Source organism: Conger conger, chromosome 11, assembly GCF_963514075.1.
Source record: "Conger conger chromosome 11, fConCon1.1, whole genome shotgun sequence".
NCBI classification, from domain to species: Eukaryota; Metazoa; Chordata; class Actinopteri; order Anguilliformes; family Congridae; genus Conger; species Conger conger.
Genome location: NC_083770.1, coordinates 29,157,093 through 29,173,812, shown reverse-complemented (window position 1 = coordinate 29,173,812; position 16,720 = coordinate 29,157,093). Strand labels below are relative to the sequence as shown.

At 42.1% G+C, this 16,720-nt stretch overlaps 1 protein-coding gene across 1 annotated transcript in view; it reads right to left on the bottom strand.

Moving 5' to 3' along the window:
• Positions 1-297: 297 nt before the first annotated feature.
• Positions 298-16,720, bottom strand: part of LOC133139940 (transmembrane protein 132C-like) — a 74,579-nt gene continuing 58,156 nt past the window's right edge. The window contains exons 3-5 of the mRNA XM_061259431.1: positions 929-1,072; positions 531-640; positions 298-308 (exon numbers count right to left, since the gene is read on the bottom strand). Coding sequence (XP_061115415.1) covers positions 298-308; positions 531-640; positions 929-1,072 — 265 coding nt within the window. The remainder of the gene's footprint in view (positions 309-530; positions 641-928; positions 1,073-16,720) is intronic.

Genomic DNA, 16,720 nt, shown 5'->3' with positions numbered 1-16,720 from the left:
TGCTATTTCTTGATCCCTGAAAAAAAAACATTAAAACTACTAAAACCCACAAAGGCCCTGGATCTCAACTTAATTAACATTGCAACCTTTTCTCATCCCGGGAATCGGTTCCTTATTTATGAGATTAATTCAAGTATGTAAATACTGATAGGAAATGACCCAAATAATTTCCAGGGTACTTAAGAACAGGGAGTAAATATACTAATCAGTTGAGAGCCAGAGACAGACTGTTAACCACATGTGCTCTGATAGGGGCTGTGGAGAAGCTCAGCACAAAAAAACCTCTCTCCCTTGCCCTCACTCCCTTACTAAAAAGGCAAATCGGATGTGCTGTTTCAGAACACAGGGGGAAAAGGTTTGGTAGGGCAAAAATCAGCCTGGTAACGTCCAAGCTTGGATCAGCAAAATATGTTCAATGACAACTGCAAGGCAAACTACTGCTAATCTTTGAAGAAAGTACAATGTGGCTTCTAACTTTCTGGGCATATGTGCTTGACAAGGAAAGGACATATGCAATTTACAGCACTCACAGAGCATCCGGTGTGAGAGCTTCAGTTCATCTACCAGGATCTGTCTTACAGCAAGTTTGCTGAGAGAGCAGTCTCTGTACATGGGCAGTATGGCCCTGGCAGGTGGCTTCCTAGAAGATTATGTAACGAGTAGCACACAACTTCACCTTCAGCTGAATGAATAGCCAATCTTGGATGTCCACCTCTCAGTAGGTGGTGACTGACAAATTAGGTAGGTTCCCCGCCCTGATTTTTCATAGTCAACTCTTTCAGAAAACCGATGACTTGGATTTCCACAGTACATTTTCTTGTCTGATAAAACTGCACAGGATGATTCTAAGGACTGACTTGTTACAATAGCATAACAGTAGGGCATTTTGTTGTATTGTGTGATGCTGAGAAATGGCAGCAGCACTCGCCTCTGGCCGTAGCTGGAGTCCTTCCTGCGGCAGTGCAGGGTGACCACTCTGTGGCCCTCGCTCCGAGCGTCCTGGCTCACCATCCACAGGGCGGGGTTGCTGGGCCTTGCACCCAAGAAGGCCACTCCTTCTTTTAACTTCACCCTGTTTGAAAACCAAAAAATTTCTTTTAGAGTTTGAAATATGGCTTATAGAAATATTAGGTTACCATGCTTAGATAGTTCTGGTAAAGCAATGTCTGGATGAGGAGCAGTAGCTGAGAATAAAAAAAATGCACAAAAGAAAAAGCCTCTCACATGTGACCTCCAGGTATTTCTTCAGCAATGCTTCTGGAAGGCAAGCAATCTCGTACATGCCATTCCTTTCTAGTTTTAAACCAAAAAAATAATAAGCTAAAGTCTTGTGTTGTGTGGTGCACAAATCAAAGTATGCTGGGAAAGAACAGTTTATAATATGAATTCTAATGTGTTTAGTAAAACGCAGTATTCAGCATCAATACATATTGCATTAACTATTTTTTTTTATTAACTATTGTACTATAAAAAACACTACTCATATAGGTACATGAAAAATATTACAATTATTTATCTCGGTTTGACTGGACACAGTTTGCTTTTATTATTCATTTATTTGTATTACCACAGTATACTTTGCATGTTGCACTTCGGCTATTTCTTGTCATGTTTTATGCCATAGGCTTTCTGAATCTAACTCACTATAAACATATACATATATTAATTTCCCAGCTAGAATATTTGCATAAGCTAGAATGGTACCCAACACTTCACTTTGCATTGCAGATGGGTTGGGGATATTGAACAAGTCATCAGGATTCTACACATGGTCAAGATTCTAGTCTGGGCAGATGGCTCTCAGAACATCTCATTCTCGTCCAGCTGCGCCTTAAAATGTAGGCATCGTGTCCCAACAACCACACTCCAACATTTAGAGTTATCGGCTAGGTGTTGGCCTGACTGGACAACTGAGCCCTCGCACTAGTGGAGGTAAATATTTGAAGGGGGGCAGCTGGCCGGTGGTGCAGGCTAAGGATGGGACAGAGGTGTGGAGGTCATAGAGAGCCCCTTTGTGTGGAGCCAATGTGGAATTTAGTTTTGACAATCCCCTTCAAAAGACTTCAAAGCACTGCTGATCCTCAGGTACAGAGGAGGCTTTCAGCAGCAATGCCAGTTTCTGCTTGAACTTTCACCTCTTTCTTCCAGGAAAGCCTCACTGTCGGCATGTCATTCTGTTCTCCACAGACAAGAATCAATAAGACCTTGTACGCTGTGCAGGAAATGTGCAAACCAGCCCAAAAGGCTCTCCCTTCCTCTGTTCACTTGCCAGTACTTTTTCATTTTTTTACTTAGATTCCACCTCTAACACTTTCACTGCTTTTACATCCAATATTTTGTTTTTACCCAAGACAAATTACCCTGCCTAATGTCCTAAGCATTAAAGATGGCAAGAAAAGGGAGAAATGTTCAGAGGGAAAATGGAGTATTGAAATGCTCAGTCAATAGAACATTCACTGCACCTAGCTAGAATGATAGCTTTTCTGAGAGAAAATGTAGGATGAAAATTTGAATAGATTGCCTTCTTTCCACCAAAGCTATCCATGAAAAAGCAATCCCTCTCACATTACTGATCACTAATAGTGTGACAAACTGCATGCTCCACTATCAAATGGAACAGGCTTTTGTAGGTCTCTGTATAAAAAGAAATCTTATTAGCACGTGACAGTGGTAGTAATTGGCTCTGCCGGCCCTATGACAACAGATGGTGGAGTTTCTGAGGTTACATGTTTGGGAAGACCAGCTACCGCTATGACAGTGTGTGCTATCAGGGCTGCTACTGGTGGTGTGTGTGTGCGCACTATGTTCCAGTTACCGATGAGGGTGGGCGAAACAGCAGGCTGCCCGTTTTTGTGGCGTGTTAGAAGCTCAGGGGCTCTTAGACAAGCAGCGGTCAAAAAGATTGTTTGTGGATTGCCATCACGGTCCACTGTCGTAGCCATTCCCACTGCCCCTACTGTCAGTCATAGTGAAAGTCATACAGACAACAAACACATGCAGACAAATTGATGAGCAAACAAGAGAAAAAAACAAAACAATAGAGCCTTAATTAAAAAATGTAATATTTTGATGGAGCTAATATTTCACCAGGAAGCACGTTCTAGCTGGCTTGCAGTAGAGGCATCCATTTAACGAGGGATCCATCTTCCTTCCTATACATCAGCTCACGGAAGCAGTCTAATTCACGGGCCAGTAAACGCACCATTAATTAAATTATTATTTACTGGTTGCGAGATGGATGTTGGGGGGGGTCAGCTGGCACATAGGAAGGGGCATGGTTCTCCAGGATTGATTTTAATGATAAGGACATCACGGCATATCAGTCAATGTTCTGCCAAAGATGACCTCTGCATGCACTCTGCGCTGTCCGCAACATCTTCCCGCAGTTTGACACAAGTCCAGGGGGGGAGATAGTGATTGGTTGAGCCCTGTTTAACAGGGCAAACCAATGAAAGGTATTCAGTCAAAAGGCACCTGCACTACTTCATACTCCACTATACTCATTCAGAAGGACCCTAATGGGAAAAGACTATTATTTCCATTTTTAATTGGCATGATTTAAAGTGTGGGAGAAGTCAGATTCTCCTCATGAGCTACTTGGTTCGATTTTGCATGGGAATGATTCAATAATGATGTGATACACTTTCAGTTTCCATCATTGTTAGCTGTCCTGGCCTGAAACCCTGGGTAGATGGTGATATGGTTGACAGATAGTGATATGGTGGCTGATTTCATATGCTTTGAATGCCTACTAAAACACATGCTTTACATGTCTAAGCTGGTTACGACTGTCACAATGAGTTTTCTTCCAGAATAACTGGGAGGGTATGCTGTAAATCGGCAAGCAATGAGACAGAAATCGCACCAAGCAAAAGTACTGTGCTGTGAGAGCAGTGGGAGAGGATGGTGACACTACTGACTGCTTATCAAAGACAAATGATATTGAAAACAGAACATTTATCCAGAAACATATGTGCGCCTTGGAAATGAACAAATGTATCTTACACAAAAATGCAAGCCAGAGGATTCAAGATACCCTGAAGTTAATTCTCTGGAATGCTCCCTGCTCCATGTGCCAGGCAATGCAGGCACAGATGGAAGAGTGGTAACCCATGCAAATCTACAGCTAACACGCCCCAAAAGCATATGGACAAAGCTGTGAGAACACTGATAATGTAACTCTGGCCAATTCTAGCCCATACCACCCACAGCTATAAAAGACTGCACAATCTAACACCTGCATACACCAAAATCCTCAAAGTGATCTGATAGTTATGTCAAGGTGACAATATGTACTAATTGTACATACTGGCAAGGTGCACTTCATCTAAGTATCCATGATAAAATAGATAACTACTCTGAGTCAATTATAATAATGGATAGGCAACACAAAATGCCCCATCTGTTTGAAGTATAGTAAGCCGATGTGAGAATGAAAGGCTTAAAATAAAGCAATAAAGCTTGGGAGGTTAGGTCTTATCTAACCAAGTCACGTCAATATTCCGGATATACCCAGGAGTTCCATCCCATCCCGTTACTACTCTTATAAAAATAATTTACATAGATGTGCCCGTGCCTTAGTGAGGTCATTTCCATCAGAGAAAGCGCTAAAGCTATTCATGGCTTTCATGCTGAGGTTTGCACAAATATTTGTCATCATTTTTGTCTTAAAAAATGATTTGGCTCTGCATTGATGAATGAAATTGGGAAAGGAATGCTTTCATCTACCAGATGCCTGGCTATTCTGATACTCGCAAAGGTTTAGCCACTTAAGAACCGATACTCTGGATAAGAGCATCTGCCAAATGCCAGTAATGTAATACCACACACACACACGGACATAGACACACAAACGCATACACAGACACACAAACATATTCAAACATAATTTGCATTCATACAAGCAAGAATTATTTGAAAGATGGAAGTTCTCACTATTATTACATTATTTATAGTTCAGTATTCCTTCCCTCGAGTCCTACCTCTCTAAGTGGTAAACTATGTTAAGTTATTTCCTACTTTTTTGCTGTTGCAAGTGCTTGCATATCATTGATATGCAAGCACTGTCAAACTGATAAAGCTCCTTAAATATCAAAAATGTGCCGCTCCTCCGAAACACATTGTATTGCATGCAATATTTGCACAGCAAAGCATTTCAAGGACAAATGTTGTTCAGACTGCAGATGTTGTTGCTTGGTTGGGCTCATGCACAATACTTCCAGCTAGGCCTTACTCACAAGCAGGTGCTAATAGCTTCTACAGCGTGATACCCCTTTCAACCAGTCTGTTCTCCTTCAAGGTCATCGCATAGTTGACCATAGCAATGTGTGATGGAACAAGGAGACATAATTAAATTAAACTTCAATCCAGTTGAAAGCATAGTGGCTTACTTACTAACACAGGGTGAAAATTAATATAACACATTTTGCATTTAGCCACCTATTATTGCATAGCCCCTGCATGGTTTTATGACTGTTACCGTCTATAGCACTATTTGCACTGTTGTAAACAGTTGTCCTCACTAAGAAAATACAATTCAATTTGCTTTGATATATATATATATGTTATGTCTGGTTTTCCCCTTCATCTGCCTGCTTGGTTCAATGCTGCATAGGAATGACTTGTTAATGCTGCGATATGATTTAGGCATAATTTTCATTTCCATTAGCTTGTTAGCAGGCTAGGTGGAAATAATAAACTATAAGAAGTGTCTTCACAATCACTCATATGTTGTGATGTAACGTTCACAACGGGCAAGTCATTCCATGTTGGATATATAAAATATAAAATGCCACCCATATATGCACCCCCATATCCTGCTCCACTGCCAGAGGAACACAGAGTCACAAAACTACTCAACACTTAAGAGAAAGAGCCAGCAATGCTTTAATCCCATTTTAACCTTCTTCTCCTCCTTAACTCCTTGGTTCAGTGAATTAATTGAGCATTACCTCATGCAACCTCTTGGAGAGAAAATAGAAAATGCAATGCAGCAGCATGATTTTACAGCACATTCTCGTTTTCTCGTTTTCTCATATTTTTCTACATGCCAAATTTACCCAACAGACACGTTCCACCAAGGCAGCTGACACATTGTGTCCATTTGCACAGATTTTTGTTCAGAGATTCAGATAGCAGTGTGTTGCTCTGGGGTATTCTGAGCCCACAATCTACTTAATGAGAAAATACTTCCCGAATGTTATTATACGCAATTAAAACATTTCCATCATTTTGTGAAAATAACTGCTTCTACACTTTAATTGGTGCAATGCCGGTCAAATGTTTAATGTAGATTTTGTTCATAATGAAGATGTGTTGCAGAGCAAAAATGTGTTTTAGCCATGTAATGAGTCTTATAGTAGAAAAGAAGAGAAAAAAGACCACACTGGCAGATCTTATTTAGAAAAAAGAGGAATAGAAATAAAATGTTAAGTCTAAATACACTAAAATACTGGTTAAGACTGACTTATTTTTTGTTTGTATCCTGTATGTCTCAACCAACTTCAACCCTGGCCAAAACACAACAGTGAGTCCTGACCCACAGACAGTCAATGGCAGCAGTGTTCTACCTGGGATTTGAACCTGCGATTTTCCAAAAATTTGAACATCCAAGTGTACAAACATCCACTACCCTGCGACTACCTGTGCAAATCTTTCCCTATGCAATGCAGACACTAGCACACTGGAACTGAAGAGCTCATAATGCAGAGAATGGCAGACATTTTGCAGAGATCTCAAAAGTCTGCACCTCCACAAACATGCAGACAGCAGTGCAATCTGATGGTTGACAGCCCCGGTACATTGCCTGTTACCACAGCATGTGTAAAGTGAAAGGAGGAGACACAGGGAAGGCCAGACGCTGTTCACTGCGTGGAGCTTTCCCTATGTGGTACAAATGCCTTTTTTTGCAACCCCTTCTCAATTCGAGCAGCATTCATGCCCTTCACAGGATGCAGAAGAAAGCTCAGCCCTCACCAGCCCACCTCCCCTCCCTCCACCACCCAACTGTCTACTGAAACCACAGAGCAGCACATTGCCTATTTCCTCAATAAATAATGATGAGATAACTGGAAATGGAAAGTTGTCCCTCAGTGGAGCTGCGAAAGAAATAAATACCGCCTGACGAAATCCAATAAGTTGGAAGCCGAGTGCCGGTGGGAGTCCCCAGCCAGCGGTCCCCTGCTCGCTCCATCTCAGCGAAGATAGAGCAGGGGAGGCTGCCTCCTGGCCCCGTGGTGCCCCGCTCCGTAACTCCGCCTGGGGCCCTCGTCGGTACCCATGCAGCGGGGCGTGTATGAGACACGGAGGAGAAGAGCGCTGGAGGTGAAGACTGGTGGGGATAATGACTGCAGTGGAGCGTGTGTATGAGACATGGAGGTGATGAGCGCTGGGGAGAATGACTGCAGTCCACTCACAGCCCAGTCTCCTGAGTCATTCCATCGTATACAGTGTCACGCTAACACCCCCTGAGGAAACTATCAGCTCAAGCCAGGTTTTGAAACAGCTGGTAGCTAGTTGACCAGTCCAGGGCAGCTCCCAGTGAGACATAGTTTGACCAGCTCAAGCTATGATTGGGTAGTGAGGTAGTTGGTAGTTTTGGTAGGTGACCAGAACTAGCTGTTTGACCAGCTCGTACCCAGGTATACAAGCTATCAGCACTAGCTGTATGACCAACTTGACCAGCTTTACGACCAGCTTAGCCATGCTGGTTGATCAGCTCATACCCAGCTAGACCATCTTATGACCAGCTCAATTCTCAAGCTGGTCAAGCTGGCATAGCTGGATTTGGGTACTCTCTGTGTACGAAATATCAACAACTGGCAGTGATACCTTAATGCTTAAACCAAATGAGCACTTTATTTGTGTGGCCTTTTGTGTTTTTAGCACTGTGGCATGGGGAAAGGAAAAGGAAGATGCTGGTAGCAGTGTAGTATATAGGTTAGGGAATTGGGCTGGTACTTAAACTGGATTGCTTCAGTAAAATATTCAGCTGTATAAATTGATTGTATGTGAAGAATGTAATCTGTGTAAGTCACTCTGGATAAGAGTGTCTGCTCAATGCCTTAAATGCAAATGTATATCGATGGATAAGATTATGGAACCAGGAATTTATTGTATATATGTGATACCACCTCTTGAAGGACTGGGTGAAAAAGTATTTGTGAAAGTTTATGAATGTCAGGCCTGTCAGCTAAGGGTAAGCAGGCCCTGTTCTATCTCTCTCTTGAGTCCACGTAGGTTTGTATTCAGCAAGAGCTCAAACTGTAACTAATGCCTCCACAGTGTGGCGTTTCAGTCTGCAGCTTGAAGAATCAATCTTTCCTGCCCCTTGCCTTCAGAGATCAGGCCTGACCCCAGAGGAACGCCAGCGCTTGTGAGTGGCACAGTCTCAGAAGTAAAAACCTCAGTGGCACCATTGGTGATCCTGATTGCACAGACCATGATAATAAATAACACAAAGAGTGACACCCGAATCCTTATGGCTCAAGGAATAGGAATGCTGAAGAACAGCAAAATATTCTGAGGCACCTGTGCAGGATTTTAGGAAAGGCAGTAAGGTCTTTGAAATGCCTTCACTCATTTTCTTTGGTATCACTGCTTTATCATCATCAACCTTTTCGGGCATAGGCACTTAAATGCCTGCAGCAGTCGATCACCGTAGCGTGAACATTGACCTGCATATGTGCTCTTTCACTGCCCTGACATTTTGTCAACCGTAAATCAACATTCGCCTTTCAGTCAGACACTCCTCACCAACGACATTTACTCAGCAATAAATCATCGGCTGTCTGCTTTAATCATCAATAGCTCACCCACAATAATTTGACCCCCAACCTCCTTTTCTGATAACTAGTTTCTCACCAAGGACAATCAGAGGGCATTTTGAATCATATTTTTCATCGCCGGTAACCAGTCCAGTCAATGCATATAAGTCTTAGAGTGGTTCTTGCTTTCTTTTGTATTGATGAAATCGATGGGAGAGTTTCTTTGATGCACAAAAACACAGAAAATCACATAAATGTCAGGACAGTGAGGATCGGATGTTTCCATCTTCACACTGTTTGGCGAATATCCTTTTTCATACTGACTTCTGGTGGGTATCCGTGTCTAAAGCTTTAGTGGAGGCTAGCGATTTTGTATGCCCATATTTGATCAGATTTCTATAGTTTTATTCTCACAGCACAACCTGCAACAGGCTTTTCACCGGAGGAAGATTATTTTGCATAGATCCCTATGTCCACACACGACCCTTTGTGCAAACAGCATAAATGCAAAACGGGGTCTCATAAACCCATATTAAAAATTAATTTGCCTGCTTTTGTAGGATGCGGTCTCATGATTCAGAGGAAAGCATGTCTTGTAATTGGATTTTGGAGCCAGTAAAAGAGACAAACAATGAGCGCCGTTATTGATATTCACGCATGTTTATTGTGAGTAATTTGCATAACATTGTGTTTTATCTGATTTCTAGTCTTCGCCTGAAACAACAAAACAAATTCACACTCTTTGCTCCGATGTAATTTGCGAAGCCAAAGTGCCTATAGTCAATACACAAATAGTGATGGCGCTGTACGATAGCCAGGAAGACATGCAAATGTGAATATACTTGCAAAAATAACAGTAAACAAGTCATTTGTTGTAACAATATAGCAAGGGTGCATAAGATGTAGTGACATGTCTCTACCCCCCCCCCCCCCCCAATAAAAATAGAAATAAATCAGACGTGAGCCCCTCTCCGCTCATCCTCAGTGTCGGTGAGATGGGGGGACAGGTATGACGGTGATTAGAAAGCAGCGGGCAGGCAAGGTGACGCGTGGGCCGCCAGTGTTCTTCTCATCCCAAGCAGGTGTTTGGTAATCTGCAGGTGATGTTTGCATATGGGTAAACAAGCCTATCATTCACAGCGCAGCACACTTCCTGGCCATGGAAGAATGTGCTCGCGCTGAGCCGTGAAAAGCTGATAATGCCGGGGTGAGGCTGAAGGCAGGAGGCTGATTTGTGCGCTTACTTGCCTCCCTCTCACCACCGCATTGCCTCTTCTCACTCAGCTCAGAAAGAGGCAGCAAAGAATCACTACTTTCATCATCGCAATTTGGAACTTGCAGACGATCAAACTGGGGGTTGTAGCCCGCTACAGGATTGTCTTTTTTCCCTAATTGGGGAAAGAGGGAAATCAAGAGTTGATGAAAGAGGGTTGGTTTTAGTTCAGACACTGAAATTGAAGAGATGTCAGAGAGTGGTGAAAGATATTAAAGAGGTCTCAGTGCTGAATGGTGACATCAGTACACAATGACAGCTATGTACAATAAAAGAGTCTCAGTGCTGAATGATGATATTGGTACACACTGAGAGCTATGGACAACAAACAAGTCTCAGTGTTGAGTGATGTGTCAGTGCACTGTCAAATTAATACAGAGCAGTCTCAGCACTGAGTGATTATATCTGTACAGAGTGAAAGTGAGAGACTACAAGAGTCTCTGTGCCGAGTGATGATATCTGTACACACAAAGTGCTATAGACTACATCAGAGTCTCAATGTTGAGCCGTGATATCAGGATACCTTCGTTGACCAGATTATGTTTCGCTTTCCTGGACATGTCCTCTTTTAGGACATACAATATCCTTCTGTGCAGCATTCAAAATTCATAAATAAGCTTAGCTTAACATAATGTTTATAAATCCCAGTCCTTATTTTTGAAAACCAGATAATATGCACTAACAGTTACAGTTACTTAATAGTTCAGTGTAAAATGACATTTAGCCAGAGTTAACAATACTGCGGGTACACTCAAAAAAGTTTTGTTCCTAACTTTGCAACATTGGGCTATTTATAGACTTTGGTGTAAGGACTGATCAAGCACATAGACCTGACTAACAAGCTGCTTACTGCGCAGCATTTACTGTAAGTCCACACAGTAGAAGGAACTGCAAATTGAGGTAATTAACCCAAGCACTGTAAACAGTGTAACTCTATGCAAAGTGGTAAAAACTCTATACTGAAAACATTTCATTTTTAACTGGCAGTATAAATAGATTTCTTTAGTCTGACATAAATCTGTCTTTAATCCAGTAAAGTGAGTCAAGCAGGTCATATGCATTTTGCTGTTGATGTTTCATTTAGCAATTAAAAAGGGCAGGGAATGAACAAGAGACAAATGTGACACTTTTGTCATTTAATTCATTGAAATGTATTCACATGTATAATATCCGTATCTATGAGCGAATGTTAACGATGACAACTATACATTTCTTGTCTGGCTTAACCCCTTCATCTCCTCTCCCTATTCCCTCTCAGATTCTTTCTTTCTTGCAGGAAAGTAACATCAGCCTTATCTCGAAGAACAACTTGCCGGCCAAGTAGTGACACTCAGCCCCTCTGTGTTCAGTGGGAGAGGCAACGATGACTGGTGTATTCTGGGTGATGCCCACCCAACTAAAGTAAGCTCCCACCCCACTGTAGTCCATAGTAAAGCAGGTACCTATGTAGTAGTTTGCAGCTATACTGCATCTCTGCACTCACTGTAGGCAGAGAGCTGGCGGAGCTCAGGAGGACATCCACTCTTCTATTAATAAAAGAAAAACCCCAGGGTAGAATTCCCCTTTAAGACTAAATAAGTCAGCGGGCCCAGATGGTACATTATAAGCCTTATAAAAAAAGTGATATAAAAAAAAAGATTGTCTATAAAATATTGGGACACATTACAATTTTTTCTCTTGTAGTTTGATACAGCACAGAACAAAAAAAACATACAAATTCAAAGGTTGCATTTTTATTCGAATGACATACTACACAGTGCCTCTGTTTTACTTCAAAGTAGTAAGAATTATTTTTATTTTTTTACATTCTCTTTAGTGAATTAATCAATATATGAAATGGCATCACAGTAAGTAGATGTTACTAATACTAATATAAACAGTGCTTGTCAAACAGTGTAATCACTGTTGCTCTAGACTCGTGGCTTGGGCTGAATCTAAGGTGTGAGGTCATAAGTTAGTAGAAGTGCAGTCTCAGTGCACAGAAAGGGGGAGTGGCACAGTCCTTTATGACAGTGACTCTGGGAGTGAGTCTATCAATGCTGACATTGGTATTCCAGCCCATCTCTAAGCCCTTTTCACTGCTGTCACTAGCTGGGGTTATTTACACCAGTTGCTTCCTCATCACCCTATCACTTCTAACAAGGATTCAACCCCCCCCAAACACACCCCCAGCCTCTGCCCTCACCCCTAAACAACCGACCCAAGAGCGGGGAATTTGTAAAACATAAGCATTGTGCTCTCATGTCGAATACTGACACAGCTCCAACAACACGGGGATTTAGCCCAGAGAACAAAGAACTAATGCCCTCCACGTGATGGGAATGGCTGATAAACAAACAGCAGTAACAGACAGGCCTGCACTCAACATGCAGCCCGTGGCTCAGCTTATTCTAATGCTTGCAAAATTGCTTGTAATTGGTGGATAGTAATAAATCAATGTACCCCACACTTAGAAGCTTTCATAGACAGGAAAAACAAAAACAAAATGACACAATGTACAGCATAGGCACACCTGCTATCATAACACACTCTTCTGAAAGTGCTACACCACAAGGAATTCATATCGCGTTACCTATATGCCGATAATCAGAACTGGAGGAGACTGAATGTCCCTTCACTGCAATCTTAAGATTTCAGGAAAGTACACATATCACAGGGGAGCCTGTAAACAACAGTCCAAAGCAATGTTGGCCCTGACCTTACCGGGACAGTGCGAAAGGAGACAGCGGTGAACTTTTCAGCCTCCAGAATGAAAGTAAAAGAACAGAGGGAAAAGCTCAATGTATCATCGCACAAATACTCCCCAGAACAGCATTGTACATCATGTCGACAGTGGCAAGGGAGCGCTCGTCACCAGAAAGACGGGAAAAGGGAAACCACTCCCAGTCGGCACTTGTCTGTCTTGCGTTCAAAAAGAGGAAAGAAGGAAGGCGACTCTTTGCGATTGTGCGTTGCCGATAACATGTGGGGGCGGCGCTCTCCTCAGGGAGGGGAGTCTTTGGAGAACACCATCTCCTTCAAAGTTCCCTTTTGCAGCTCTTTTGAAAGTAAATTATCTGTTCAGGGAGCGAGTGTTCAACGGATTTTAAAAACCCGACTGGCTGACCTTTAAAGAAAGAGATAAATGGAGGGAGAGGGCCCACCTTGCACAGAGCAGCACTGTGGGTATAAAACAGACCTCACCCTCGAGAAACACAAAGAGATGACAAAGCAGGTGGTTCAACATCACATAAAAGAGAACACCACAGTGGAGAAAGGAAGCCTAGAAAATAAGATACAAACTGCCTCTCTCATATAGCACTTCAAATGCCATGAAGCAGATATAAGACCTGTTGCTGTTGGTAAGCAGGTGTTACCAGTTAGCAAACTAAAACTAACCATTTACCACTAGGTTACAACATAGCATTAAACCAGACTTTTACCCCAAAAAAACACAAAATGAGAACTGAACAGATTAATATTCCCTCAAACCCTCACTTATCCATATCGTACCAGGTGAAATCAATTGAAATCAAACATTCTTGTAAACTGCATTTGTGTGGCTCTTTATATACCACACTTTTTCGGTTCTCTCCTGTGAGTGATTTTGCTGGCAGCCGGTTCCTTACACAGGCCAAATGGGATTATCAGAAAACTGGAGTCGCTAATGTCTTTCCAGGCTTCTTAAATCATGTAAAATAAGCCGAGGACCTGAATGTGAATATGTTTGAGTCAATTAAAGCCTGTTTAATCTGCTCAGAATGGGGAAAGGTGAACACGGAGTGGGGCACAACAACAAAGTTAATTTAATTAATAAGTTTGATGCTATTCTTCTCCCTGTTATCCCCAGTAATTCCACTAGGCATTCTGTCCCTCCCTGCCACTTCATTATGGCATTCCTCGGAAACATAAAGGAGAAGGGGGAAGGAGAAAAGATTAACATTGTTAGATTTCTAATCCTGGCCAAACTAACTAATCCCATAGCTATCCAACCATTCAGACTCTTTTCTATTAGCCCAAGAATGAACTCGGTCATGGATTAAACCTCAGGTGCTTTGTCTTGGGCGTCCTTCTATTGCAGAAATGCACAAACTCCAACCTGTAGGGCCCTTTCTGGATTCATGGTTATTATTCAAACAGAGGCCAGTCTACATCAGCGGTCTCTAACCCTGATCCTAGAGAGTTACTGGATCTGCTGGTTTTTGTTTTCACCTTAAAATCTGTTTAAGGCACCCTGTTGAGACCCAGATAACTAGACGAGGAGCATTAAGCATGTAATTAACGGTTCTAATTGATTAATTAAGTGCAGAGCATCAATTAAATCCCGCAGACCCGGTAGATCTCCAGCACCGGGATTGGAGACCACTGGTCTTCATCATGAACAGCATCATGATTGGTCATGTTTACGCAATGATGCTTAGAATGTAAGCCAGGATATACAAACAGTATGACCACAGCTGGAGTCAGCTACCCAAGTGACTATTGACAGACTGTTGGCACAGGGGAAGCAAGATGCAAGATTTCAGGTTTCAGCACGACAAAGACAGACCGGGCAAGAGTATAGTCTCAAACACTGTTGTCAAAATGCTCTTGCCAAGAGAAAGTCTTTACAAATGTGGCAATTTTCTTAATTTAGTTCTTTCAATATATATATTGAAAGGTTCTGTACTTCAGATGTTGTATAATGCTGCCAGAAAACCTCTGAACACACATTGCAAGGTCTCGTTTAATTTATAAACACTCTATCCAGAACAACTCAATTCTTTTCCCCTTGGAACTCAACTGAATAGTTCCCTGAAGCAATGCAGGTTAAGTGTACTCAAGGGTATAGCAATGTTACTGCCCCTAGGATCTGATTCCACTTTTTACTGCAAGAAAAATGATGGTCTTAACAAGTGCTTTAGTCTTGTAATGAGACTTACAACTTACTTAAGATCTTTTTTTTCCTCTCAAGTAGAAAATATGAACTCATCTTTGCATAGCTTGTGCATCAAAGGGTTAAGTTTCTTTTTAGTTCAAGTGAAATTAGCTTAGCCCATTGGCAAATCTTGAAATAAGTAAAATTGTCTCACTCAATGACAATGATTTTGTCTTCTGAATAGAGTAACAGATCTAAAATGTACTCATAAGAATTAAATACTTGTTAAGATTAACTTATTTTTTTGTTCATGAGTCCAAGTGTCCCCACCACCCATTGATAGCGTGACAGTGTGTGCGCACAGGGTGAGAGTGGTGGTTTTATCTGTGAATCCTGCTTTTTGAGCAATACAACTCCAACTGCGTGGCCCTGTGAAGATGATCAAGCTGGCAGCTCAAGGCACACGTGGACAGGCTGAATATGTTGCATTGCCTGTGTATATGACAAACAGCCAAACGGAGGGAGTTGAAGCAGCACGAAAGGACAGGTGGTCAAGGAAAACCCCGGCAGTTTTTGACAACCAGACCGACCGATCCCTGTGTCCGCACAACCTCTGCGGCTAGATTGAACGGGCCTGTCAGCACAGAGCCAACATTGTCCTCTATGTCTGTGACTCCAGAGGTGTACAAAAAGCCTTTTTATCTCTCTCTCCCGCCCTCTCTCCCCCCTCCCCCCTCTCTCTCTGTCGCTCTCTCTCCCTCCCTACCTGCTCTGTGTGCAGAAACAATGAGCCCTTGATGAGCTCAGGACCTTGCTGAAAGGAGAGGTGAATTCAATATCTGGACCTGGAGCCGTGAACAGTGCACTTTGTGCGACAGGATATGGGCCCTCTTTGAACACACTCAAGTTCCAAACTCCAGAACAGCAGATCACACCAAACAGCAGTATAGGTTTTGTGTTCTTGGAGGACAAAAAGAAGTTTTATTCCTGGAGTTTTGGCCCCTCTACGTCACAGTTTCAAAGTCTCAGTTATTTGGCATTACCCTGCATTACATTGACATACATTGAGTGTGAATGTGTGCCTGAGTGTATGTGTAATGCATGTAGGTACAGTATGTACATAACATTCTCCTGCTACAGGTCATAGAGCGGATTGTAAGAACAATAACTATGCAATAATTATGTGGTAAGCACCTTTCTGCCCATAATACCCTCAATGCAGAAGCAAAGTATACCCAAGAAACTAGGTAAAATACAATAACACTGATCAGAAAACATCAGTATCACAACATTGTCTAAATGTAAAAAGGCTGCAGTGCAAGTACACAATTTCCTGTAATAAACTAAATGGATGAAGTTATATTACATATACGTACTGTAGCACTGTTGACAAATACTGTTTCTTACAGTACACTCCCCACTCATTTCCCTATTAGCTGAAAGCTACACTGAAAGCACACACAATTCAGAAGGATTTCAGTCCTGAAATAGAGGAATTAATTTAAAGTGACAGAACACTTTATTTATTGAAGGGATTAAGAAAACTAATAAGGTGATATTTATCGCATTTCTAGTCGCTCGCTGCACAAGACCACATTGTTTATCTGTGTGATTAATAGGAGACTCCATTTTCCCCAGCGATGATAGAGTTTAAATGTCAGTATTCGACTAGGGAGAAGGAGCGCTGGGTAATGTGCAGGCTCGCTGCACCCGCATCAGCGGGTGTTTACCATACGCCCCATTGAAATATGCAGTCGCTGCAGTCAGTCGCTGCACAGTTAATGCTAATGATTCTTTTGCTATAACGCTTTAGATTTGTGTTTTTTCTTCGCTGGAGACAAGCGG